Source organism: Calypte anna, chromosome 1 (assembly GCF_003957555.1).
Source record: "Calypte anna isolate BGI_N300 chromosome 1, bCalAnn1_v1.p, whole genome shotgun sequence".
Lineage (NCBI taxonomy): Eukaryota > Metazoa > Chordata > Aves > Apodiformes > Trochilidae > Calypte > Calypte anna.
In genome coordinates this window covers 131,712,605-131,740,176 of record NC_044244.1, presented here as the reverse complement: position 1 = coordinate 131,740,176, position 27,572 = coordinate 131,712,605, and the positions used below count along the sequence as shown (strand labels likewise).

The 27,572-nt window shown below is 39.8% G+C and overlaps 1 protein-coding gene across 2 annotated transcripts in view; it reads right to left on the bottom strand.

Moving 5' to 3' along the window:
* Positions 1–2,013: 2,013 nt before the first annotated feature.
* The window catches only part of SLC9A7 (solute carrier family 9 member A7), a 76,910-nt gene continuing 51,351 nt past the window's right edge, over positions 2,014–27,572 (bottom strand). Inside the window, exons 13-17 of one of the 2 annotated variants that reach the window (XM_030453466.1) lie at positions 20,902–20,961; positions 16,386–16,449; positions 13,824–13,906; positions 10,242–10,347; positions 2,014–4,533 (exon numbers count right to left, since the gene is read on the bottom strand). In XM_030453466.1, coding sequence (XP_030309326.1) covers positions 4,285–4,533; positions 10,242–10,347; positions 13,824–13,906; positions 16,386–16,449; positions 20,902–20,961 — 562 coding nt within the window. In that variant the 3' untranslated portion in view covers positions 2,014–4,284. The remainder of the gene's footprint in view (positions 4,534–10,241; positions 10,348–13,823; positions 13,907–16,385; positions 16,450–20,901; positions 20,962–27,572) is intronic. The other variant, XM_030453474.1, reaches the window with a different exon arrangement.

The window sequence follows — 27,572 nt, the reverse complement described above, 5'->3', positions numbered from 1 at the left end:
TGAAAGGCATGTGAAGCATATTAAGTTTCTAGGATTTTACTGTACAGATTTAGGCTCAAAGAAGCTCCTCTCACCAATATTGTCTCAAAAGACACCGCAGTGCAAGCTAAATTAAAAATACACAAGAAGGACCATTCTTTCTATAGAATCTCAGACTGGTTTGGTTCCATGCCAATCTACAAATAGTCTCACTGATTACAAAGACTAAAAATGCAGGATCTGGCCTCCTAGTTATTGTAAGTGGCTTATGGTATCTATTAAGGTCACAAGGCTTCCTACTACGAGGTCTTTCCCTCCTTGCAGAAGTAAAATGTAATAGCTATCATTTAGTAGTAGACATCATTTCAACCTCTGCTATGTACTTGATCAGCCAAAAAACTTGTTCTGTCAAAAAAGTTCAAGATTTTTTCCCCCTTGAGTTCAAATTTCTGCAGTCCTTTCCACAAAGGCAATTCCTTCAGTGCAAAAAATAAAACCATAAAAAAAACCCAAACAAACCCCCCCCCAAAAAAAACCCAAAACCAAAACAAAAAATCCCAAAACAACACAGAACATTTTTGGTCCTTTTGTAGGCCAGAAAACTTGCATCCTTGGAATCCAGCCAGACTCAGTCAAATACCAAGTATGTGATACTTTAACTGTTGTTCAGCCTTTATCAGAAAAGGCAGCTTACACTGCTGACTTCCTCTGCATAGCAGACATGTAAGGCACAGCATAAACACACTTGTCCCAGCATTCCTCCTCGCTGATAACTTGAGATGAGAATACGAGAGCTACTCCTGAAGCCAATGGAAGCAGCAGTGCCAATACCTCTCCCAAAAAAACACCCTGAAAAATCCTGTTACACCCATGTTTGCAGTGAGGCTGCTATGGTTCTGCTCTTAAGAGTCCCAGGGTCTGCTCACAGCTACTCAACTTTAGCTGATAAACTGCCTGTAGTCCCATGGAAATTAAAGAGAACTTGCACAAAACCTGTGCTGTGTTGTAGGGGTGACTCAAAACATGATTGTTGCTCTCACACAGAATTAAGTAAGAAGTAAAGCCCCCAAATGCCAGCTTTCTCAATTGCTATTTTTTGTGTTCTTTCAAATTCTGTCAGCAAAAATGTAACTTTCCCCCCAAACAGTGAAGATAATGCGCAGGAGGGTTGTTCATGTACTGCTTGTGGATTGCTGGTGTCCTTTAACAGGAGTCAATCAGAAGGACCAGTTTGCATGGGAATTCAAGCATCCACAGAACAGTCTTGCCTTACTGTCAGCATTAGCTTCTATGAAGCACTGGAAGATGGGAAGATTCATCTGGCCCATCCCCAGGGCCTGAAGTTAGCAGAGTTCTTGGCAACATCCAGTCAAGGTTTTCAGCAGTAAGTTAATGATGCAGCAAGCAAAAGTCTACAAGGAGAAATCATTCAGTCCCAAGCACAAAGGCATCCACCAGAGCTGCTACATCCTATGCTAGTATAGCAATACTTTTTTCAGCAAAGGCCATCATCTCACAAGTCTTCTATTTCAATTCGAAGAGGATACTAAAGCATATAAATTGCTGATGATTACAATCTTAACGTGTTTTCTATTTCTTCTAGTGTTTTCTATGAAAAACTTCCCACCAAGGTTATAAGAAATTACATATCTGCTGTACAACTAAGAGCTTAGAGCTCTTAGAAGCTAAGGATATTGCTGGAAAAGAACTGAAAGCATTAAATTATTCTTTCTTAAAATAAGGATCTATTAATAAGTGCAATATACAGTGTTTCAGGACATGCAATTTTTTTTATTTTTCCCACTTTTTATTAAAGTAGTTGGGAATTTTATACAAGGGCTGGTAAGAAGATGGCTTACTTTTTGAGAACAGGTGACTCTGATTTCAGAAAAAGATTAAAAATGAAAAATAGATAAAAATACAATCCATCCTCTTCAGCTGCTCAGTCACAAACACATTTTGGACTTAACTGCTGAACTTTATTCAACTGTATATTTTTGCTATGGGAATTATAAACACAGACAGAAAAGTATCTGCAGTGGGATGGTTTATTGATGCTTTTAAAAGATTCAGTCTTCCTGAGGAAAGCTAATGACAGAGAATTTCTACTTTCAGAGCCTGCACTGATCATTTTTCCAAGGAACAGATCTCTCTCTGCATGACACTCTTGTTTTTCAGCCAAAGTGATTTGGTAAGCTTCAAGCTACACATAAAAGTTTGCCTCACTGTATTAAGTCCACTTATTTTGGGTAAGTTTCACCATCTCAACCTAAAATTTGGTTTGTATGACTCAGCTAATAGGTCAAATTAATTGCTGTAGCAGTCTCAAGTCCTCTCTCTGGGACCCAAGCTGTTCATGCTAAGACTTGTACAAAATAAATGCAGTTGGGTTTTGTAACTTAGGAAGAAACTACTTTTAGAAAATCAAGCCATAATAGCAAGGATGGTTGCTATCTGCCTTGTTTTCCTTTAAAGCAGAGGAGAATTGAAAAAAAAAAGGTGGTTCTGCTCAGAGATCTTCACCAGGATTTGTTAGTCCTCACTGTTTAAGAACAGAGCTCAGTCTGTATTGCTCTTCCAGTTTTTCCCCAATAAAAGCTCCTGATTTCCTCGTGTCTCTTTTCCTAATAATGTCAGAGAGTTATTAGAGATCAGTGCCCTTTACAAATTTACCTTGGAGGGACAAGGAGACAAGGAGGTAGATCACTCATAAGAGAACACATTTGAAAGAAAGCAGACTGGACAATATGACTGCAATGTTTCTCTGCAGCAGTAAGTTCTTGTACTGAAGTTAGCCTATCAAGTTTAATAGTTAAGGAAAAACAGAGTGGGTATTTACTCACACACGGGTTTATGAGAGGAACAACTGAAATGGCAGCAAGAAAAACACACTTTCTGGACAAACTGATACCACATCACATTAGTGGGCCACAGAGTTCTTTAAAAAAATAAACCTCTTGAGACATGAGAATGAAATCACATTTCAGCATGCTTTAAATAGCTGAACTGCTCTTCAAAGTGTAAGTTTTCAGCTATTGGCAAAGACACAATCTCCTCATTTGGAAATTAAGAAGCATTTAGCAATAAGTTAAAGCTAGCCTACGTGTAAGTGGGCTAAATACTAGGCAAAGATTTTTCCCTTTTCACATTTAAGATGATACTACAGTTCGTCACTTCTGTAGCTTATATGTTGTGCAAGGCCCACTGAAGTTTCACATCTACTCTGTGAAAAAGAACAGGAGTATACACCTTTCTTTTAGGATAGTCACAAATGGTAAAGCCAGTAGCATTTGTTTGTCCATTTAATTAGATGTTTGCTGTTTATCACACATAAGAACTGTAAGCAGAGTCCGTGGATTTCTCTGAGCAACGTGAAACCTCGTGGTTCCATGCAAGTTCAAGACTGCCCCTCTCTGTCTCTCTCTCTCTCATCCCCTCCTCCTCCTCTTAACTGCTGTTTTTCCCCAGCCTGAGATATGTTTCCAGCTGTCTTCGTCTGATTTTAAATAACCTTACGGGGGAGAAATTTTTACCTCATTACTTCTACCCGAGAGAGCCTCGCTCCGGGCCTGTGTCAGGTCAGGTATGTCTTAGACCACAGGAAGTTGGATGTTTTTCTTTTGAGGCACTAGAAGTTAAGCTAATGGTAATAGTCAAGTTGCCCAAAGCTAAAGGGAAAAGTAACTCTTTGTTGTCTTCTTAGTTAAACACATGGTCAGCGAGGAAATCTTATTTTCCCTTTTTTCCCTGAAATACATTAGTATAGCTCATAGTAACAGATTCCCCCAGAGCACTGCATTCATGCCTCTGTAGTCCTAGCATATACTGTCCTAATTGACTTTAGTTTCCTCAACCTCATTAAAGAAGTTAACGATGGATCTCTCCCCACTCAGCTACACATACACCTCTTTATGTCATTATAATTATCTTACTTATATTTCTTCTTCCACATTCGCAAGCTAAGACACGAGAAGCTCAGTTTTATAACAATGTTTTCAGGTACCTCTCATAAGAGAGAGCTGCTGCAGCTGAACAAGACAATTGCAGCATGCTAGGTATACTTGGATTCAATATGCAGTTGAAAAGAGGAGAATAACCAGTTTTCTCATTCGTCTACTTTCAGACATCTAGAAAACCCCACTGCCAGCATCTTGAGTAAAAAATAGGTGACATCTTCAGACCTCAGCAAAACCACTTAAGCGTGTTAACTTGTTCAAATAAACATCCCCACCTCAAGTGACACAGTGGCCTGCAGTCTTCCTTGATCCATCCACAGAGCAAGAGTTATTTTTACTGAATCAGTATTCATGCATTGTCTTCCAGAGGAAATACTAGCCGGGTACCCCTGCTTGTAACTTCATGATCTGCTGCTCCCAAATCACATTCCAGTGCTTCCTCTGAACTAGTTTTTGTTCTTCTGCCGTCAAGGCTGGTGGTGGCTGTATGGGGGCCAGAGGAACCATTTGCAGTTATTGTTGTATCGCCATATGTCACAGTAAGGTCACCATCATTCAGAATAAAATCAGAATCCTCTTCTCTAAGTTGCTCTTGATTCTGGAAAAAGAAGAAAAACATTTGTGCGGCGCACAGCATATGGTCTTTGCCAAGAAGGTAACTGAACAGAAAAGTTCAGATACGTGTCAATGCAGAAGCAGCAAATGGTGAAGTTCCACCTTAAGAGGTGTTAAAAATAACCTTGAACCCACTGTTTGCAAAGCAGCTTAACTGCTCCCTGTACAACCACTGCTATTGTGGAGAGATGAGGGGGAGCTGAATCCAAGGACTAGATTATGAGATAGGTAACTAGAGATTTAATATTACTGGAAGTTAACCAGTAGTACAGGAGAGAGGAGCAGTACACACTGGTTTTTGCATAACAATTTCAAAGGCAGTACCAGAAAAAGACAGAAGACCAAGGACAGTTAATTAATTCCAGATACAAAGTCAGAGTTGCATCTTTCACTAATTAGGCAACTGCGTTAGTAAAAGACTCATGCAAACTGGTAAGAGTTCATTAGGCCCCAATTCATTACATTCAAGGTTTCCTCAATAAAATTTTGTTACAGACAAAAAGCTAAACACACTCTTTTAAACTATCTGCTTAATTTTGTCTACCTAGAATTAAATGGAAAATTACTTGACCTAGTTCTTAGGAACACTCCTGAGCCATGACATAAGACTCCTGACTGACATAAGTGCCTCATAGTTTTGCAACTACTTCTGATATGCAGTCTTTTCAAAATCATTTAAGGAAGAGGATCACGAAGCCCTAGGAATTTATTTTGGCGGAGATGGGATAATATGTGTCCAAGGACAAAAAAATTGCTAAAGTGTAACAAAACACTTTATTTCCCTACACAGCATAATACAACAGCAAGCATTTGTACCATGCTGCACTCCTGTTTAACACGGCCTTCATAAAAGGTGTAACAGCTGAAGTGATCAGAAAACAGAGTTTCTTCATATTTAAAGAAAAATCTGTCAGTACTACCAGCTTGCTTTCTTGCAACCCAGAGCAAATAATTCCCCATGTGAATATCCCCGTACTGCTTTGTCAGAGCTGATATGTTCAGTGCCTGTATTGCTCTCTTCCTCAGAAGGCTGAGCACAGACCAGGTTATGCTCTCAGAATACACAATTTTCTTCCACTTGAGCAAAGACAGGCAGGCACAGGTTGAATGAGACAGGAAGCCTGTCATCAGCCTGATAGGAAACTCCTACCTGTACTGCAGAATGAGAGGTCAGGGCACTGAAGACTGAGACTGAAAATACTGATTGACCTGTCCACCATGAGAAGCACGGTGCCTGGTTAAAGGAAACTTCCTGGGAAAGCTTAGTGTCATTATTTCAGAATGTTAACCAGCCAAAATAAAGCAGCAGAAACCTTTAGATGATACAGAATATTTTAACTAACAATGACTGAAAGAGGTGTCAGGAGTTTACCAAAATCAAAGAAAGAACTGGTACAGTTCAGTGTCAGGTGCAGGACAAGCTCTACTTAGAAAGAATGCTTATGTCTCAGAACCTTTGTAGCATCCAAATTTAGCATCACTTATTAGAGATGGGGTTACTGTGATAGAGAGCACTGTTTTTCAAAAGGCAAATACAGTTTAGGATACTTGCTTGCTTTGACTGCAAAGAAAACACCTTGAAAAAGCAGAAACCAAAGGGTTCAGCTATAGTTGGCAGCAACAGCTTTTACAAGTTTTCAATTGGGAGAAAAAAAAAAAAAAAAAAAAAAAAAAAGGTGAAAGTCTGAGAGAGAAGACGAAGATGCTTAAAAAAAAGTACACAAAGTAATTAGCTGTTTAGAAAAATCTGATATCCCTCTATATTCCGTTGTTGAAAATGTGACAGTCAAATGAAGATGACAAGCAGAAAGCCTAAAATGAGTAAGGAGAGAGCACTTTACTATAGCCTGAGCCAAAGAAGCTGGGAAACTGCATCACAAGTTGCCTATCAGTGCTAGCCTCACTCAGGAGAGAAAGGCCAGGAGGTACCACTACACCAGAGCCACATATAGAGTGGCTGCAACAAGCTCCAGACCTTCTTCTGGCTCCACAATACGATGTCCTTGCAGCAAGAACCTCTCAGGTAAGAACGTGCACTACACCTGAGTTTCCCTAAAAGGCTGTAAAGCTCTTGGAAGCACAGTACTGAGAGGAGAGGGACACAGGCTTTATACCACATGGCAAGTTCTAGCTCAGTCTTTCCTGGTTTGTCCCAAGCTATACATACATGTAGGTAAGCATGATCCGTTCCAGAGAAAACAGTCTTCTCTCTGTAACAGAGTGAACAAACATTGCCTTGTATGAACTAAGCTCCTCTTATTTATTTCACTGTGACACAGCATCACAAGCAGCAGGCAATTATTTTCATATTTTCCCCCGGAGAACATTTATGAACAATCCCATGTAGTACATGGATTTGCTATGTTTGCAAGCAAAGAGGATGAGTGAATAAACCTACTGTGCTTCATGCAGTATGAACAATTCTTTCAAGAAAGACAGGAAATGTATCCAAGTAGATCTCTAGAGACTTGAAATTCTTCCAAGAATAACCCTAAACTGGCCTCTGCAATCCCCTACAGTTCTGTAGGAATAGATTCAATTAACTCAAAAAACCCCACAGGTCTGAACTTCACTTTTTAAACTGACAAACTAGAATGGGTAAGGACTTAAATCCCAAACTCAATAAAAGATTGGATTTTGTGTTGATGTGCTGACTGTAACCCTGAGGGACCTCACAGCATTCTGTCCCATTTGAAGTAAAATCCTCTTACGCTCCTAAGGATGCCTGCTGGAGACTTTAAAACAGATAAATCTTATTTAGAGTTATTGCTTACAAAGCCAGCCTTTGTTGCCTCCTAAGGCAGTGCAAAAAGAAGCACATGCAAATCATACCACATGTACAAAGTGCTGGTAGTCATCACGTACACTGCTGGTGCTGAACACAGCACAGGCATCATGGGTGACAAAATTCACTTATCTTGGGGCTCCAAAAGAAAAGCATCAAGTAGTGTGCATGGCAAAATATATTACAATTTAAAGCTGATGATTTAAATTAACCTTAGCTTAGAGGCTCCCTGTTTCTCAGCTGAGATTAGATTCATCAAGGAAACTAAACAATTTTTGCTATGAAGCTAGAAGCACTAAGAGAGGGAAGGGGAGATGCATGACTGAACAGTTTTCTTAGCAGTTTTGAGTTACCTCCTCTAAGACTTATGCAGACTGCAAATGAAGTTTCTCCACTGGGCTTGCATATGTAGAAAAATTATTAAATTCCCTCTACTTTCCTACCAAGCTGTCACCCTGTGTATGGTGAAAGAGCCAAACTTTAAATAAAAAATGGGTGGGAGCATCTGTAGGACACAAAACACATGCCTGAACAAACAAGCAAGAAAAAATAAATTAAAAAAAAAAATCTCAGGAATGCTTCATCACGAAGAGCAGGCGATAAACAGATGTTTCTTTTAAATGGCTAATGAAACAGAACTACTAAAAATTTCAAAGGACGTGTCAAAAAAGGGAAGAAAAAGTGAGCTACATTAGTTAGGGATAAATTAGAAAGCCCTGCCAAATGGTCATGCACTGAACTTAACAGCAGGAGGGAAAACAGGAGGGAATTTTTGAAAATGATAATTTTAAACACTGTAACTACAGCAGCCTTAGATACTTTTAAGTTCCAACTTGGATTCTGTCTGGGTAGGAAATGCTTAATGGTGAGCCTAGTGGGACTGTTTTCAAGCAGTGGGAGAACACTAGCAAGGAATGGTAGCAACAGCCCTGGAAAAAACACTGGACCTCACCCCTGCATGCTGGCTCAGAACCTTATTTGTACACCATGAAAAGTTTAGCTTGGAGGACATGATTTAATACTTAGGAACTGGCTGTAGGTGGACTATGCAATAAGATTATTTGACATTCAGACTTTAAACTCTTCCTCTTTGGCATCTAGTCCCAAACATGTACTCCTACTTACAGAAGTGAAAATGAATTTTAAATATGGTTGTACAGCTTGTGAGCTTTCTTCTTTCTCCTCTCTGTCGATGTCAGAACTGTTCAGACACACACCTGAGATCTCAGATTTACTGCTTCTTTTTGAAACACATTTTCTACTTATATTGCATTCTGTTGAGTATTTACAGACTTTTTTGTTGTTGTTGTTTAAAGCCTTGAGTCAGTCTCTCAGATGTACCATTCAATTTTTCTGGAAATATCTTACAAAAGCACAACCATGCCAAGCAGTTCCTTTCCTCCCACGGACATGGTGCTCTCAGTTGCTTCACTTGAACTTAACAGAAATGCAGAAAGATTCCACAGCTTTTTAGCCAGTAATAAAATTATGTTGTAAAGCTCTGCAGCAAAGCCAGCTATGCAAATAGATGAAAAGCAATAAAGCAACTGCAGAGTTCAGAAATCTTTAAAAGAAACTAGGAATAAAATCTCAAAATTACATTCCTTTGTAAGACTAATGCGGCAATAAACTGAAATATATTTAGAGAGGTATAATGTGAGAATTCTACACTATATAACATTAAAAAATATGCAGCCTTACAATTTTACTAAGTTAACATTTCGTGTGTGTGTGTGTGTGTGTCACAGAACCAATCCAATTAAAGAATAAGTTTCCACATGCCGGAGTAACCAAAAATAAGACAAAAAAGAGCCCAGCTATTAAGAAAATGAAAGCCAAAGCTTGCATGTTCAGTCCAGTTAGATCCTTGGTTACTGGGTAACTAATCTTATAAGATCATACCTAGATAGACACATAGGCAACACACAGGTAGGCTAATTGGTCTGATGGATACCTTCCAGCCTAGATCTGGTTTAAGATCTCCCATGGCATTGCAAAGATGGGAACAAGGCCAATTTCTTGCATTACCAGCAGCTCAAAACAGGCAGCAGGCATTTCAGATTTCTTTGAAATTTTAGTATCAGGTAAAAGTAAGATGATAGTGATGCCAGAAAGAAATGCACAGAAGTGTTTCAAAGTTGCAAGTAGAATCTGTAACTTTCTAGGAAAAGATTAGTAGAAATCTGGTCCAAGACTACATGAACATAGCAGAGGTGTTACCATTCCAGAGAACACACAAATTTGAGTGGTGTCACATAGTTTACAAGTGGCTCATAAAAAGCTGTAGATTTCAGAAATGCTGTACAGACAGTAATAACATATATCAGGATTCTGTAAGGGTAATAGGAGAAGCATTAATTACTGCAAGACATGGCTGTAAAGACTGTATAGTGAACTAATAGACTGAGATAAGTAACTGATTAAAGGTTTCTGAAATGGGATCTCAAATTTCATAGTGGAAACAATGAAGGGATGGTCTCACAGATTTCTTTCAAGCGTGGGTAAATGCATCACTGTCTTCTCTGAAAGAGTCTTCAATGCAACCTTAGCAGTAGAATGAAGAGAATCTTGTCCAAAAACATTAAAAATGGACTAAATATTTTTCAGTGATTCACTAAGAACCAGTTTATTGATTAGGCCTGTAATTTTGTAATATCCTTAAATATTCTGGGTTATTTTTAATGTATTATTTAAGCAGTAAGATAATCTGATTTCTACTAACAGAAGTTGTTGCATTAGGGGAAAGTACCTTAAATCTTTCCTGCCTGGGACAACCCAGCACTTTCCTGAAATATGTGTATCACACCAACCTAAAAAGAAACCTAAAAAGAAAACAAGCAATCCTGCTTTGATGAAGTTACATCAATAAAAAACAAAACAGAGAAGTATTGAGTTATTGTACTTACATCATAAACCTGTGGGCTTGTCAGACAGCGAGCTATCAGGCCACACCAGCTGGGCAGAGTTGTGGTTAATGGGGGGCCACTGTGAGTGAGAATTGGCTTTAAATAACTTAAGCAGTTAAGGAAAACACATCAGTGCTGGAAAACCACCACTGAAAATAAACCAACATTCTTACATAAATGTGGTTCTGACTTTGACTTATGTACTGCACAATAATTTTATATAAAACATCTATTGAAAAAGTTAGCATTTGTAAACAAATAAAAAAAAACCTTCCCCCCCAACATCTTCCCCTTGATCCTTTCAAGGGCGGTCTCTTTACTCCCACATTTTCTGCAAGGGCAACCAGCCAACTCTCTTCTTTAAAGTTTTTTAACAGTTGCAATATCTGAATCTTTTGGGTTCTCTGGAGCCTAAAGGAACAAACAGAGATGCAAGTGCTTTAGTATTAATAGGTCCAAAGGTATTTCTGCTTTGAAGATGGAGCACGGTGTTGAGGTTGCAAGCTAGAGGCAGCAAGGTGACATGGCCTTTGTGGCTCAAGGCTGGGAAATAAAGAAATACTGTCCATCCAACACCCTCCAACCAATGCTGCCACTTGAACTGCCAGCTGGCCACTGAGCCACAGAGATGCAACCAGAGATTTTACACCTGTAAGCCTCAAAGACAGCTCTGCAGTGCCCACACATGTATCACACAGAGCCTCAGAAAAGCAAAAGGCAAAAAGTGTATGGCAAGAACCACACACCACATCGTGGAAGAAAAGCAATCCTACTTACATTACATTGAGAGGGCACAGGGATAGGGAAGGAAGTTGTCTTTACATCTCTTCTCATAAGCCTGGTCTCAGATAAATCCATATTCACTCACACTAGTACTCCAGACTGATGACATTTCTGAGGAAATACTGAGCAGTCAAGAAAGGTGTCCCTGCTACAGAGCAGCATGCAAGAACAAAGCTCAAGAGGAGAGTGCTAAGGCTTCCAAACATAGCCTGAAATCACGGGGGTTTGGATTGGTTTTTTTGTTTGTTAGTGGGGTTTTTTTGTTTGGTTTGTTTTAAGTCAATCTGATTATTTTAAATGTAAATATATATTGTAAGTATTATAGATGCTTTCTTGGGCCTTTAAGCACAGAGAGAATCAAATCCATTTTGTGAACAGTTTCCCTGCTCCTCTCAAGAGTTCACAGTGCTTAGGGAAAGACAGGGTTAAAAAAGAGGCTGTTTTAGCAGAGATTTATCTCTCCCCTTAGCAGAGCCTGGTCTAGTGTGTTTGAGCATATAACAATTATGCCCACAGCTTCCTCCCTCCCTCCTCCAGTAACACTGTGGCTAAATCCAGCCCCTGAAAGAAATAAACTCTTCCCCCTCCCACTGTCCTACCAGCCTCCACATTGCCCTGTGGCATGCAGTGACTCACTTGTAACAAAGCAAATCCAGCCAAAGATATCTGGTACTTCAAAGTCACATTTTCTTCGGGTATAACAATTGTGGGTGAACCCAGGGAACAGCCCATGACATTAAATGAACTCTGCATTCCACAGGAATGAGGTTCCCAGTTATCCATCCACAGACCTCTCTGCAAGCAATAGCCAGCATTGGAGCATGGTGCCAAATGCATCATATTTTCATCTTTTTCAAGTTAAGTTCCCTAGCAAAGGGTGAGTTTTGAGACTTCAAAATTACTTTTCTACTCACAAGCCAAGCAAATCCATTAACAAAAGAATACTTGGACACTTGGTGTCAATCCTAAAGATCATCCTTCCTGTCCAATTTAAGCTCTCTCAACCAGTGTTTGTCTGAATACGTCCTTGCAACAGAAGAAGCATTATTTTACTTCTCAAAGATACACTTAGTTCTGCCTCTAGGTGTCAGTTTCCCTCATACAGACTTCACAGAAACCTTCCCCAAATATTGCTAGCTGCTACTGAAACAGCAAGTGCTCTACCAGGATCCTTCAAGTTTCTGTGAAACAGCTGATGAAGCTGTAAACTTTTACTTAGCACTGCACCCACTCTTGCTGCAGCTGCTGTGGACTGCACTCATGCTAGCATCAGCTGAGGGGAAGTCAGCATTGCTAACTACTCTTTTTTTTTCATGGGGCACATCCCTTTTATAGAGGCAGGGGAAGAAGACAACTCTGATTCCCTCTTAAAAGAAGAAAAAGAAACCCAAAACCAAATAAAAAAGTAGTCATCCACAGCCAGATCCTTCTGTACTCTTAGCACAAGAGCAACTTCTTTCAATAACAAAAATTAACTTCAATACAGTGAGCACCAGCCACTAGACAAAGAGTTAACTGAAAATTACTACCATTTATGAATATTTAAACTAGCACACACACACACACCCTTCCATCAGGCTTAGGACCACTACTACTGCATCTGAAAGCATCAGTCACAGATTTTACCCTGAGCAGGCAAGAACTATTAGGATCCAAAAGCTTCCAACTAAAACCCTGGATTTTCCCTGAGTGGAAAATCTTGATTCACAGGGCATGGAAGAAAAGTATTGTTTCAGCCACCAATGGACAAGACCCCAGTTAGGAGACTCCCTTCTCAGATGCAGAATGCAACAAGATTAAGGCTGTGTCACAGATGCTTATGAATATTTAACTGCCCCAGAAATAACTAGAAATCAAGAACTGAAATGCCTTGGAATTTCTGGGTATAAGGGACTTGCCACAGCCACAAGATTACCTTTTGTATTTTCCACTAAGTGAGTGCAGGCTGTTAAGGAGAGGCACCTGTATGATCATCTAATCACAGAATGAAGGAAGGGACCCTAAAGACCATCCAGTTCCAGTCCCCCTGCCATGGGGAGGGACACCTTCCACAAGACCAGGTTGCTCACAGCTCCATCCAACCTGGCCTTCAACACTTCCAGGGAGCCCAAACTTTCCTGGTATATACTGATTAAGAATATGCTAAGTAGATTTAAAAAACCAAGCCTGAACAGCAGGACAGCTACACAAAAGTTGCTCAGAAGCTTAAGTAGTATAAGAGCTTCAGGAAGGTTGTAGTGTACTATACAAACACAAGGACACACTCTGCTTTAACACTCAAGAACTTCTGGATATACTAAAGGGAAGAAGTTGGATCACATACAGATTTTTAGTTCCAGAACTTCCTGTATCAGAGAAAGGCTTTCAAAGAGAACTTCATCACAAAAGCAGATGGCTCTTCAGAGAAACTAGTTTGGAGTTAGACATGTACAGTGAAATAGAAAACTAGTTTGCACTCTGAGCATCAGTGAAGTTGAGAACTTCTTTAACAAATAAAAGAGGATCTGAAATAGTTTGTTGGCTGTCTTCATGTTAGGAAAGAACTTTGGCTGCTAGAACTTACTGGTTTTCATCCTCTGGCAAATGTGACGTACCACATATCAAACCAAAGAAAGGTCTGTCTTCTCAGTCAGTGAATTCATGCTTCAGTTCCTTTCCTTGAACCTCTCAAATACTTGACCTTTCTCATGTTTAACTCCCCAAGTGCTTAGGGCTACGTATGGGTACACGGAAAAAAAAAAACCAAACCAAACTGAACAGCTCATGTCTTGAAGCTAAGCTGTGTTTTCAAAAGGATACTTATGGTCAAAGCTATACCATAGCCTGAAGAGCCAAGCACTTTCCTGTTTTGTTCTGTTCTTTCTTTCAGAATCCAGGCCATCCTAAAAATAAGATAAAAACACATTCCATTATTTCAGGCAGAAAGCAACCAAATCATACATCCCAATCATTCACATTACACTGTTCTATTCAAAAAAGCCAATTTACTTAATGCTGCAAATTGCAGAAGAAAGCTTGTTAAAGACATGATTATACTGAGGAAGGTTACATCCCTTAAAAAGACCAGAAATAATTGTGCAGAGAGGTAGGCTCTCTTCATTATCCTGTTACCTTAATTAGCCCTCTGCCACCAAATTTTCTTGAGCCTAAAAGCTTATTGCACAGCTAAAGAAGTAATGGAGATAGAAATAAGTTCAAACCTGACAAATAAACCTCACTGAAGTCCTGTCCTCACCTCCCTCCCCAGATAAATGAACTGGAATAATCCAGACTGATTCCTATTCATTGCTTGGCTAGCTTCCTTAACTCTAGGTCTATTAAATGTTCTTGCCCTAAACTTGTTGCTTCCTTGGAAGAATAAAAGAATTTACCATACCTGATAAACTCTGACAAACCTGATAAAATACATCACACTTAAAAGAAACATACTTCACAGGTAATCCATATAAAACCACAACTGAAGAAGGTCATGCAGATTTCTTAAGTGCTAGGTCAACCCCAGAAATGCAAACAGTGTTGAAGATAATCCCTCTACTAGCTGTGCTTCAAGTCATTGCACCAGCTGGTCTGCAGCTGCATTTGGTTTTACTTTTGTTGCTGCTTTGTTTTTGTTTTTTGTTTTTTGTCCAGAGGCAGGAAAACAGATGAAGTGAGAAATCTTGCATGAATCATCTTCCAAACTACTGGAAAAGAACAAGAGGGGATTGCCTTGTGTACTTCTGATGTGCAAGACATCCATAAACCACCAAGAGTTAAAGATTAGTAAATTTTCACTCCCTCCCCATCCTAAGTGATATATTTTCTTTAACTGTGGCACACTGGTAATCTTGGCTTGGTGAAAGAAAAAGGAATCCAATAGGAACTGACTAATGGAGCCCATTAGAAATGCAATGCACAGCTAAGGAGGGAAATAAATGGGCAAATGCCTTATGTTTACACGGGAAAAGAGCAAACAAGTTATTTCCACCCAGACACTGAGTGAGTACAGAATAGCTGTGCTCTGTTTGCTCTTAAAGCAATTCCTCAAACACTGACAAGCTCAGTCTGCACTGGCTATAGCCACCTTACCACAATACCATTTCTTAACCTTGACTTCATGCAATACCATGGCCTTCACTGTAGGTGTTTTATGGCCTGGCCTACTGCTTGCTTCCAGGTAGCTACAAAACCAAGTTCAACTTTTTAATCCCCAAACCCACCATTTCAGAATCTACTTTTTGTGCTGGACACAGGCTCCTACAAAGAACAGAGATGCCTAATGCAGTTTCTTTAATGAAAAAAGGTGCTTTCTAAGCAAGTAGCTCCTATCTGTACAAGCTGCGACTAAAAGAAGAAAGGCAAACCATTAATAAGAACCCCAAATACAGCAAGTATCCCATGTCTGTATCTGTGACCAGCCTACACACCAGCACCTGAGAATCCAAGATTTACAAAGCAGAGTTCATGCACTTGCACCCTACACATCCTCTTGGTCCAAAGTCATCTGTCTTCCCTGCCATTCAACTTCCTCAAGCAGGTTCCTACATAAGCAAACAGTTGTGCTACTGAACAATTAGTGTCAAGCAGTACTCTGGGAGAGTGTAAACTAAGGTCTGGACAGAGGAAGTCTCAGGAAATGGTTCTTTGTTTTGGTTTAGTTTTTTTTCTTCAGACTTCTCACTCCTCCTGTGAAGTCACTCAGATTGCAGATTAGGAAAACTGAAATTTCTGCTATGAGTAACACCCTTTAGAGTTTTGTCTGCTAATAGATAACAGCAAGGAAAAGTATCAACTCCTAGGTTGTTACTGATGCATAGGAAGCTGCACTAAAGATTCACATAAACGGTTTCATGGATATAAATAACAATTTTCTAGTGTTCCTGTTGCCTTGTACAGGTGGCAGATAGTACAGGTAAGATCCAGCTGGGGATCTTACCAGCTGTGGTACAGTATGCAGGAGCTGAAATTGGATTAGCAAATTAACCCTGGATTCTAAGGCCAAAATTTGGTGTCAATAATTGAACAATTATCTCTGGGTTAGACTTGGGGAGGACTGTTTATATTGTAGCACATTAAAACCAGCATGTTGGGTGGGTCTGGGAAGAGGAAAGCACTTTGTTATATAGGTTGTATTAGTGGATTGGAGAAGGTTTTTGATGCCGTATATATGCATGTATACAGAAAATTGTGAACATAGTAGCATTTTAACCAACACCACAATGTTCTTTGATGGGCATCACTTGAGTATTAAAAAGTAAAATGCATTACTGACTCGACAGCTAAGAGAAAAAGGTTTAATCTGTGCACATAGCTTCTGCAGTTCTTCATCATTTTAGTTATAAAATAAGATCAGCCTAACAGAGAAGTTATGTGATTACTTACTCCTTGTAAGACTTGAAAGCTGTCATTAGTAGGTGGAGGATCCTGATCTGGGTCAACCCCAACCCTACAGAAACATTAGGAAAACAAAGCAAGTGGTGTTACTGAGGGTTGCAAATGTTGTAAGTTCAGCAGAATGCATTTTAGAAGCACTTTAGGCACCCAGCAAAGCTGCATTCAAAGAGGTTGTAAGAAGAGTCTGAGGAAGAGCTGTCCATTATATCCCTGCAGGTACGTGGCTATAAACATGGTACTTTTTCACTCAAGCAGCAACTACCTGTAGATAAGAGCTTTATGTCCTTCTCAGCATCAGTTTCAACTGTTTACCTTTGTTGTCAATTCTTTTAGGACACTGGCAAATACTATTTTTTGGCTTAAAAGGTGAACTGCAGGTGACATTCTCTTCAGTGGAGAACTCCTCTCATGTCCAGCAGCAAGAAACCAGAGACTAAGGATAAGCCCAGCCTAAATATTTGATACAGCAAATAACTTAGCTGCCAGATAGCCCTGACAATAGCTCAAATATACAATTAAATGCCACACACACCCCCAAGTTTTAATGAACACACAGTGTGAAGCAACAAAAATACTTTATAAAGACCCATAATATTATTTTGCTTCAAGTTTCATTCACCTAATACAACACAGCCAGTATAGCTTAACAGGAGGTCTGTCTAATCCCACCTCCCACCTGCAGGAGGGTCTGTATAATGAGATAGGGGATGATTATGTGTTGATAAAAAACTCTCTGCTCACTTTTGCATAGCTACAGAGTATCTTATTACTGAACTACCCTTTCACACAGTGCCTCTATCCAAGATGGTCATCTAATTCTTATAATTACGTTCAGGTTTTTCTGGTCTGTTTTGGGGGCAGCTATTTGTTAAGAATAGACTTGTTTTAAATCCTCTTCATGCCTTTATCTCTGTACTCTCTTGTAAAACCTAGACCTCCAACCTCAAACACTGGGTAAAATTGTCAGTCTCAGGCGTGTTGTATTTCATGTTGCATAATAAGGGTAGGAAAATACATGCAACAACAAAAACACATTGTCTGAAACAGCAAATCTTGTGATTTCCTATCTCTTGGACAGGACTGAGCTCATTCAGTGTCATTTCTTTGTTACCTAGACTTTATTTCATGTCAGCTATTTCTAGTTGCTCTGTTTATGCAATATCCCTAAGGAACACCAGAAACTGACAGAACCTTGCTAGTAAAACCATATCATTTCCATGTCCCAGGGGCACATACTTGCCTCAGGCAAGCACTGAACCAGTTATCTTCAGGCACAGAAGACTGCATGAATTAAACTAAAAGGGAGCACCTTCAAATAACTTTCAGTTCATCTCCTAATAGAACAATAGAAGAAGAAAAGTAGGTGTTGAACTAAAGTTTTGGGACATCCTTGTGGATTCACTGCCAACCCAAGGCCTCAAATAACAATGTAGCCCAGTAAATTCCAGAAGGCCACTCTAAACCACCTTGCAGCAGCCTCCTATAGAGCTTGTGCTGAACCAGTCCTCTGCTTGGATTTTTTCCTGAGTCCACTTTTTTTAATCACTCTTTTTTTACGTACAGAGTCATCTTAACCCATAGGAGGCATGCTTGGGGAATTCATCATTACTCAAGACTAAAAAGCTTCACCAGTTTAAAGGGACACTGGGCAGACAGATTGGGTACTGAATTGTAACCCATGCTAAAATAAAATGACACACACAAGAGCTCTGAAAGGTTACAAGGGCTTAGATGTTATTGCTTAGATTATAACTAAGCAGGGGAGACATGATAAAGATGGTTTTCTGTGGACAAACTAGTTACCTAATGAAGCCTCACACAGTAAGCTGACAAGCAACATCAAGAAACCTGCTCAGTATGGCAGCATATATAAGATTGCACATTTCTTTATAAATAAATTTAAAAGATTTGCAGCTTTCCAAAGTCCAGCTGCACACTGTGAGGTTTCAACACCCTGTGCACAATAACCACTCTCCAGAGGGCTGTGGGACTCACACTACAAACAGGGAGTTCATGGAGCTGTTCCAGAAGATGCACATAGTTTGCATTCCTTAAATAGTTTCAACTCACTGGGCTACCCATTCACTTCACAGTACATAAGAAAACCCAAACAATTCAGAACGTGTCCGCTTTTATTTGAGTTGCAAGGCTGTGCATTTGTTTTGGGGATTGTAACTGCCTTCAGGCAGGGGAAAGGGACTTAGAGGAGGATGAGAGAAGGATGGCCATCCTGTTCAGTGTCAGGTTAGAGTACAGCACAGGCCAGTTCAGGTTCCCTATTTGTGCTGAAGAGGAAAAGAAAGCTTCTCAGTATTAAAATGGTTCAACTTTCAGAAAAAGCTTCTCAGCACAGATGTTTCTTTCAATATTGAAGTAGTACATTACCACAGATTTGGCCATTTAATTTTTTTTTTCAAAGTTATTTGTTGGCTTCTATGATCTTCTGAGGTCCCTTCCAGCCCCTGAAATTCTGTGATTCAGGTGAATTTATATTTTGAGTATTTCTAATTAATTATTCTCCATAAATCACTTCTTTTTTTTTTCCAGTTCGTGTTTCAAAGTGTGTTTCTCAGTTCACAGATTAACACAAAATACCTTAGTATTCTGAATTCCCATGACTACTTTTTGTATCTTTCAACCAGCACATAGTGGGTCTCGTTCTCTACTTTATCCTGAATTGCATAGGAGTCTTCATCTTTTTGGTTTGTCTGTTGAAGTTTCAAAGCACACACCCCCTGGTATTATGACAGCTAGGTTTGTGTAGGACCTGTTCCCAAATGCCTAAGAAAGTCTCATCTTTATCACCAGAAACAAAACAATACCAAAAAATAGTCAAATATCTCTCGAACTTTGTTGCAGTGAAGCACTGAAAACATTAAGTTACTTCATCCTTAGTTAACTACTTCCATAACTAGAAGGAAAAGTAAAGCTGATGTAGGTATGTCTTCAATGTAATATTTTCTGGTGATTAAAAGAAAAAAACTCACCTCACAACCTTAAGTACATGAAAAAAATTTCACATAATTTAAACATGCTGTAAAGGCTGATACCAGCTATCATTTATTAATCAGCTTTTGAATTAAGAAAAACTGTTCCTGGGTTCGTTTATGCAAATCCCCTCTCAGAGATCAGGGACACAGAGTGTGGCCTAGCTAGTGACTGATGTTTTGCTCATACTTCTAGCTGAAAGGCAGGTGAGCAAACTCTGGGTCTTTTTGTTTATTTGTTTTTAGGGCATTAAAGCCTTTTCATGCTTTAAAAACTCTGTAATAGCAAAGAGACTACCACTGAGCTTGTAACACCCAATACCAGAGCAGCACTCCTGACCTTGGTCCTTACTCTACAGCAATGACCCCAGCATCACACACAGGAAACCAGTTACCAGATTTGATTCCTCAAATGCTAAGCCTATGTATAATTCAGTCATTTAAGCAGTGTGGTAGAAAATGGTTTACACACAAAAAAATGTGGAAAGCAAAGTGGAAACTAAATATATGGAAAGCAATGGTTAAAAAAAAAAAAAAAAAACAACAAAAAAAAAAACCAAGTGCAAAAGCAGAAAGAACTGCTTCAAGTTCTCTACTACATAATTTTAAAATGGGTGGAATAATTTCTTCTGATACTTCAAAAACCTTTCCAAGGCCTGAAATGCATAGATGACAAGTTACCAAAATACCAGGTTTCATTACATTCTAGCACATGTAATTACTGTGGCAACAGCCAAGAAGGACTGTAATAGAAAACAGTTTTGAGATTCTCTGTAAAATCTGCAACTTTAGCAAATTTACTAGTTTGCTGAGAAACTGACATTGAACCATCCCAAAGATTTTTCTGTACTTAAAAATTCTGAATATATATATATTAACACACATGAACATGCAAAACCACATTCCCCTATACATGCCAGTTATTTTTTTCTTCTCTCTTCATCCACGATCAGTTTTAAAAAACATTAAGTGGAGAAGACCAGGCTTCTGTTTTATCTCCACTCTTATCATCATCTTTCTATAAAGCAATGTGATAATCCTATATTTTTTAAATATATACCCATAGAGGCTGGGGTAAATCATCTGTTAAGTTCCTTCCAAACTAAATAGTTATATGAAATAACCCTCAGGAAAATTTAAGAATACCAGTGCAATTAAGGATCATAGAATTGCATCCATGATCTCTCAGTTTTCAAGTACTCTCAGGCCAGATATTATTTTTTTAAAAACTTTTTTTTTTCCTTCATTTACTACGCAAACACAAAGTTAAAGTATGTGATGTTTTGTGGTTATTTTGGTTGGGTTTTTTTTAATCTAAAGACCTGGTGTGTGATCCATGCTCTCCCAGCTCAGGAGAACAGACTCAGAATTGACAAACACCTACGGCACTCTGCAGGAAAGAAGCAGCAGCAGTAGCAGCATGCCAGAGTATAGGAAAAGAGAACACACTTAGTGTAATAAAGATGAAGAAAGACAAGCACCAGGTTAATTTGGTATCAAGAAAAGCACAGTGTCACCTGAAATACAGCCAGCGACTTTCACTCATCTCTTCCACCGATGGAACAGGGTCACCAACTCTGGTACAGTACAAGAATGTAATGTGAGTAACAAAATGCTCATGAGATGGTCGCTTTACAGAGCTCCCTAGCAAAACAAAGCAAACCAACAACAACAAGACCAACAAAGAAACCCAAACAACAAAAAACCTCTAGCCAATAAAAAAGATGGAAAAAATGAGAATGACAGAACAATGACAAAGTGACAAAAATCATAAAAATTAACAACGGGAGCACTTTATGATAAGTGTGTCTAGTAATATTCTTCATTCATTCAGATTCAGGCTGGCAAAACCCTCCTGTGTTCATAACAGGCTACTTCCCCCAGAAAAATCAGATTCTCTTGCTCTCAAGAGAGCTACTACACAGAAGCAGAGTTGCTCTAATACAACTCCTACCACTTCAGACCTGCACAAAGTGGGAAAAAAGAGGAAAATAGGAAAAAGTCAGTAGAGAAAGTAATTACACAAAGCTAATGCATATGTAAAAGAGGTCATCAGTAATGTTGAGTTTCCAAACTAGTTTCCTAGAGCAGTCATAAAAACAACTGGTACTAAGGACTAAATCATGCCATTGGTTTGACAAACAGCTGACTAACAGACTTTCACATAATTCATCTCCAGTCATAGCAGAGTGCATATTTTTAGTTCTTGCTTTACCTTTTTGAACTGTACATTTGAAAAAAAAGGAAAACACAAGTGAAAGTATATTTGGTTTCTAGTATTTTCCAAGTCCAGTCCTTAGCAGCTTGTGAGGTTTTTTCCTGTTTTTCCAAGAAGGCATGCTACATGAACACATACTGCTTATGTGACATAAAATAAATAAAATTATTAGAGGCTTCATGTAAAAAAAGAGGTGTACACAGCCTGATTGCAGGCTGACATCTTGATGAACCAAATATTTAATACCATAGCTTGTGCTATAAAGAGCGTGCACATTGAAGGCTGAAGCAAATATCAGATTTTGGATAGGTTTGTTTTGGATTCCTGATTCCATAGCTCTTCTCCCACAACAACATAAGCTCTAGGTCAGAGCACTGTGCTCCAAAAGGCCAACACTGAGAGCTCTACATATGCAGGAAAAGCTAAAATTAAAAACTGCCCAATAACTTCCTTCTATGAATTTTCTGCTTTGCTGTATCTTTGAGAAGTTTGTATACAGAACTTTTCCCACATGTCTAAATGAGTGCAGCATTAAAAAAATTTAGCTATTTTGGAAGAGTTCAACTGTTTCCCAGAAGATGTCTGAAGAAGATTATTCCCACCATCATATTAAAAAAAAATAAATGTTCACTGCAATGCCTAAAAAAAAAATGGATAAGTTGTTTCAGGTTGGTTTTAGGGTGGCTTTGGGCATTTCTTTACTTGTCTTAAACAAAACTCCTGAAACAGCCTGCTGAGGCTTGTCAGATCTTGGCATCCAAACCCATATCACCCATGTACTCTAGATGTATCTGAACCCAAATTCCACAGGGTCAGGACCTTCCCCACACTTTTTCCTCTCTGGTGTGAATCGATATGTTTCAGAGCACAAAAACAGAAACAAGGAAGCATCTCCCATGCTTACTGCTGGACATTCAAAAGAGGAGGCATTCCCTTTCCCACTAAGGGAAAGACCCAGAGAGGTGAGAGTGAAGGTCTGGAGACTGCACTCCACTTCCATTGAGAAAAGACTCAAGGCTGATAATGAAAAAACAGAGAATGGCAAAGGAAGAGGAAGATGGGAGAAACTAGAAAAGGGACAGATTACTAGAGAAAACAGTGTAGAAAAAAGATATGGTGGAAAGAAACAGGGGTCAAGGGACAGTACCTGTGTCAGTGTATCTGCCCTTCAGGGGCAGGAGAGAACAGCTAGAAGGCAAAGAAGCAAAGGATGCAAGTTACAGATTAATGGAAAACAGTCTGCGAAACAGAAGGATGAAACCTTCTCTCAGGCATTCCCCACTGCAGCCCAGAACATAACACAGGGCTGGATCCCAGCATCAACACTTGACTCCTCCCATGGCAGCACACTGAGGCATGGTATTCAAGAAATGCACATTCTATCATTGGACCTCTGAGATTGCCACCAAGACATCAGTTTTACCATCACCCCAGATAGTTAGGGAGTTCCTATAGCAGCTATGTATTTCCAGATTTCGTTGTCAGTTTGCTCATTTAAAGGAAAACAAAACATGAACACAAAAAAAACCCCAAAACACTAAATAGAAAGCTCTTAAAAAGATTGCATTTGCAAAGTCAGATATAAGGCATTAAGTATCTGAGCTGACACTGTCTGCAATCTTTAACTTTTATGGTAGAAAGATACCTAAAATATTTTAAATAGAAAGAATGCTTTAAGATTTAGAAAAAGGTTAAGTATAACAGAAATTACTTCATGAAAATAAACACAAACTTCCTCATTTGGAACAGATCATGGAGGAGATGAAGGCATTGCTCTATGTGTTGCTTCACTCAACATGAGAAGAACTTGGTAAATAACCTCTAATGAGAAGTGGGAAAAACATTATTTCGCAATACAAATGCTAGAAGTTCCCTTTTCTCCTGTGACAGATTAAGGAAATAGTAAGTCAGCTACTCTTTAAAAAAGAGTAACTTTGCCAATGGTTTTGATTTACAGAGGTCTTGAGTTTGCTGAAATTGTTAAAACTTCAGGCAGGAAAACGTTTCTTTGCTTTAGTCTCAAAGGATGAGACTATTTTTAATATCCAAGTCATGCTTTACTTTCTAAGAAAAAAAATAACTACAGCTAGAAAAGTGAAACTGTTTACCACTCACATGCCTGGATTTGTCTTGCTCATAGACAGCCAAGGAATTCAAACACATGACATCATGGCTTTAACTCCAGTTTCTGGTGTTAACTTTTAACTTGCTCAGCATCAAGTGGCAGAAACCAAAAGCATCTTAAGATCTCATTATTTTTTAGTTAAATTTGCTGTCATGACCTTCTTTCCCAACCAGTTCAGTAGTAAAATAAAATCAAGTCTGTGCTACATTTACTTTAACTGTACACTTAAGCCTGGTCAGTGGACCCTGGTACACTGGCAACATCTGAATGTTTCAAGAAATCAGCAGAACAGGGACCTTTCCAGATAGCAGAACAGAGAGCAAGGGGAGGCAGAGGGCATTTTTAGCTATTTTTCTCCTTATACTGCTTTTTACTTCACCAACACTTAAATTTCATTTTAGCCTCTCCATCTCTTATCACATCATGGGAGAGAAGGGTCCACCAGAAGTAAAGAACAAAATGTGCATCCCAATTGCTGTGCAGTTGATGGTGCAGCCAGAGGCTTGTGCCTCTGTCTCTAAGCCACAGCAAAGCCATTCTGGACCCTTATGTGGGCATTGCCCCTTGCATTTGTACAGTTGCCTCCCCATAGTACCAAGCCAGGCTGAAAGTCTTGGCTGGAATCAGCTCTCTGGTACTGTTCTACTTCAGTCATACAGGCAAAATCTTAAATAAGAAACCTGTCTGAGCTCCTCTGACTTGCCCAGTACAACAGCTATGTGCCGGAAGCTCCTAGCTCAGCCCTTTGCAGCCCTTGGGAACAACTGAAGGGGCCACCAAGAAACCCCACTGATGGACAGCCCAGAATCCACAGGATAACATTAATGCCACCCAGCCACACAACGGCCAGACAAGCTAAACCAGCCTAAAGGGACAGCCAGCTTGGTTTACTTTTCATTAAAGCACATCCTTGTTTTCTCCTCACCTCCACGCTGTGTTAAGGCCCACTATTTCATGAGCACTTTGTAATGGCTGATTGGATTTTCATCTCTCCTTCCACAAAGGCAAAAGTCAACAAGGATACACCCGGTGTGAATTCCATACCAGAGCTGGACTTCTTGGAGTCCACACAAATCCTGACGTTTAACACACAAATGGCACTAGTTTCATAGCCCCTTTACTTAATCTAGGAAGCAAACTTCCTTTTAACTTGTTTTCTGCTGCACAGTCCTGTATGTGAGCACAATTTATTTCCAGAATATTGCAATTTAACCTAACAGGTGAGTGTCAAGGCCCAGAAAGCATCCCAGGCATCCCATGGACAAGCTACCTTCTGCACAGCCTCAGGATTGCCTCAACACCATACTGTGTGCTGCTGATTGAGGCACTGGGACAGCATCTCATCTTCGTCTCCTCCTGCTTATCTCTTCCACTGGACTGAACGGGTTGGTAATATTTCCAAAATTAAGCTTGCAACTAATTTACCCCTTTCTTAAATCTGCAAGATCAGACGGGATTCCTTGCTTTCCATCGGAAAGGACTCTCAGAGACTTCATCAGAACCAAGTTTAAAATTCTCGATCAGTTGCACAAGGCTGCCACCTCCTGGCATAAATCTGATTTTAAGTGTGGGCTCAAAAAAGCACGGCCCCAATCACTGCTATCGAGGCAGCTGCAGGCAGACCCATGCAGTTCTCTAAAATACCTCCTGTGTAGAATTCCCTAGCTTACATTATATCCTTCCTTTACTAGGTAAATTAACTATTTATTTCCTGTCAACCATGCCAAACAACTGACAGTTAAGATTGCTGCTTACTAGCAAGGGTGAGTAAATCCCCTAAAAAAACTAGAGGCAAACACTCAAAACTATGGTTCTGCAAACTGCCTTTTGGCAGCTACTTTCTCTAGAGAAAAGGTATCATAGCCTTTCCAGGTGGTGTGTCTTAATGGCCACATTTCTGCAAGTATAGCCTACCCAAAGGACAAGCCTGTAATGAATGTGGTGTTAGTCCCTTCTCCCAGCAGGAGCAACTCATAAGCCAGGCTCATGGAGTCTCATTACTGAACCAGATCAGTTCTGCTAAAGGAGTAGGTGCATGTTCTTGGATGCTTCCCCAAACTGCTTCCTAGGCTCAGCAGAGAAGAAAAAAAAAAAAACAACAAACAAATCAAAACAAAAAACCTGCTACCTCAAAACCAGTTTCCAGGTGGTAAGGAGCTGGGCCACATGCTAGAATTCAGCCTTGTCCTAACACTCTGCTGCTGATGACTGAAGGAGCCCTGTGACAGAAGGAATGGTTGGCTGCAGTCAGTCTTTTGATACAGACAGACTGAACACAAATCCTTGTCACTTAGCTGGTCAGCAGAGTAGTCTGTGGCGTGCTGGATGACATGGTTTGAAGGAAATACCCAGCTATGCTCCTACAACAAAACAGTTGCAGGAAGCAGGGCAAAATGCTCAGGATGCCAGCACCTATGATGAGAGCTGTTTAGAGCCAGTTTTATTGATCAAAGCCATACTTGGAATCTACTTATGTGGAAGTCAGGCACGGGATATCCTCACATTGACCATCGCAGAGGCTACAGCAGATCTTGGCAGGCTTCACTCAGACATTGCAAGCAGACTGCAAGAAGCATTCTTACCTGTATACACCTGGCCAGAACTTGTTGGCTTCCTTGTACTCCACACCCTGGACAGTTTAGAGTTAGGGTTACACAGACACTGTGCCTGCTCTCCTTCTGCAGGTGTATTAGTATCATCCTTCCTTGTACACCACCATCAGACATAAACCTCCTATTGTGAGAGGTGCCAAATGGAAAGATGCACATGGCACCTATTCTAGGTATCTTTTTACAAAGCTCTCATGTGGGGACAGAAACCAGTCAGCCTGGGCTTAGAAATACTGTTAGCATGTGGAATCTCATTAATGACACAACTGCACTGGAATTGGTTTTGTTGTTGACTTCACACCAGGTGTTGCATTACCTGTTGTTAGAGAATCTGTCTACATAGAAGCAATGTTTCTTTCTGGTGTGATAACCCCACATCTGGAGCTTTCATTTAAAAACAGTTTTCAAGGACATATATTGACTAATTTGGCACCAAAAAAAGCAAACCAATTTCCCAATGTTTGTTGTTAGAGCTGAGATACTCAGCAGCAAATGACTGCTGAAATGCTTGTCTCCAGCTGGAAGCACACTACCTTCAATGAGAAGAGTTCACAAGTGTTTCTGCGAGTCCTATTCAGTTAGGGATTGGGGGTGTGCAACATAAAAAGCACCTGCTACCAAATGCCACAAGCAGTTCTCTTCATTTTTCTAAAAGCAGTGTCAGTCCCTAAGAATGATAAATTCTTCCAAAGACTAAAACAGGTTTATCTAAGATAGTTCTTCCTATCCTTGCCTGTCACAAGACGATGGGATACAAATTCTGGTTAGTACCATTGAAAAGCAAGACAAAGTAAGCTTTCAAGTACCAAAAACCACAAATAATTTACATATGAAAACCAGCATGTACTGTTTTAATGCCACTCTATTTACCTTTGCCCCCCAGTTCCCAAAACTCTCACAGAATGATAAGGTGTGGTCTTTAACAAGGATTGAGCCACGATTCTCTAGCACTTCTGTTGCTAAGTATCCTCAAACATGCATGTACCCTACAGCCCAAAGGTAGTAAGCACTGACCAGGATTTAGAGGCAAACTTCTATAATCATGCCTCTCACCATTTCCACAGGTCTCCTCAAACCAGGAGGAAACAGAGGTAGAAGACTTCTGAGTTGTTGGAGAGCAGCATAGGTGAAAGGGCCCTGGGGGTGCTGGTGGATGGAAGGATGACCATGAGCCAGCAATGTGTCCTTGTGGCCAAGAAGGCCAATGGCATCCTGGGGTGCATTAGAAGGGATGTG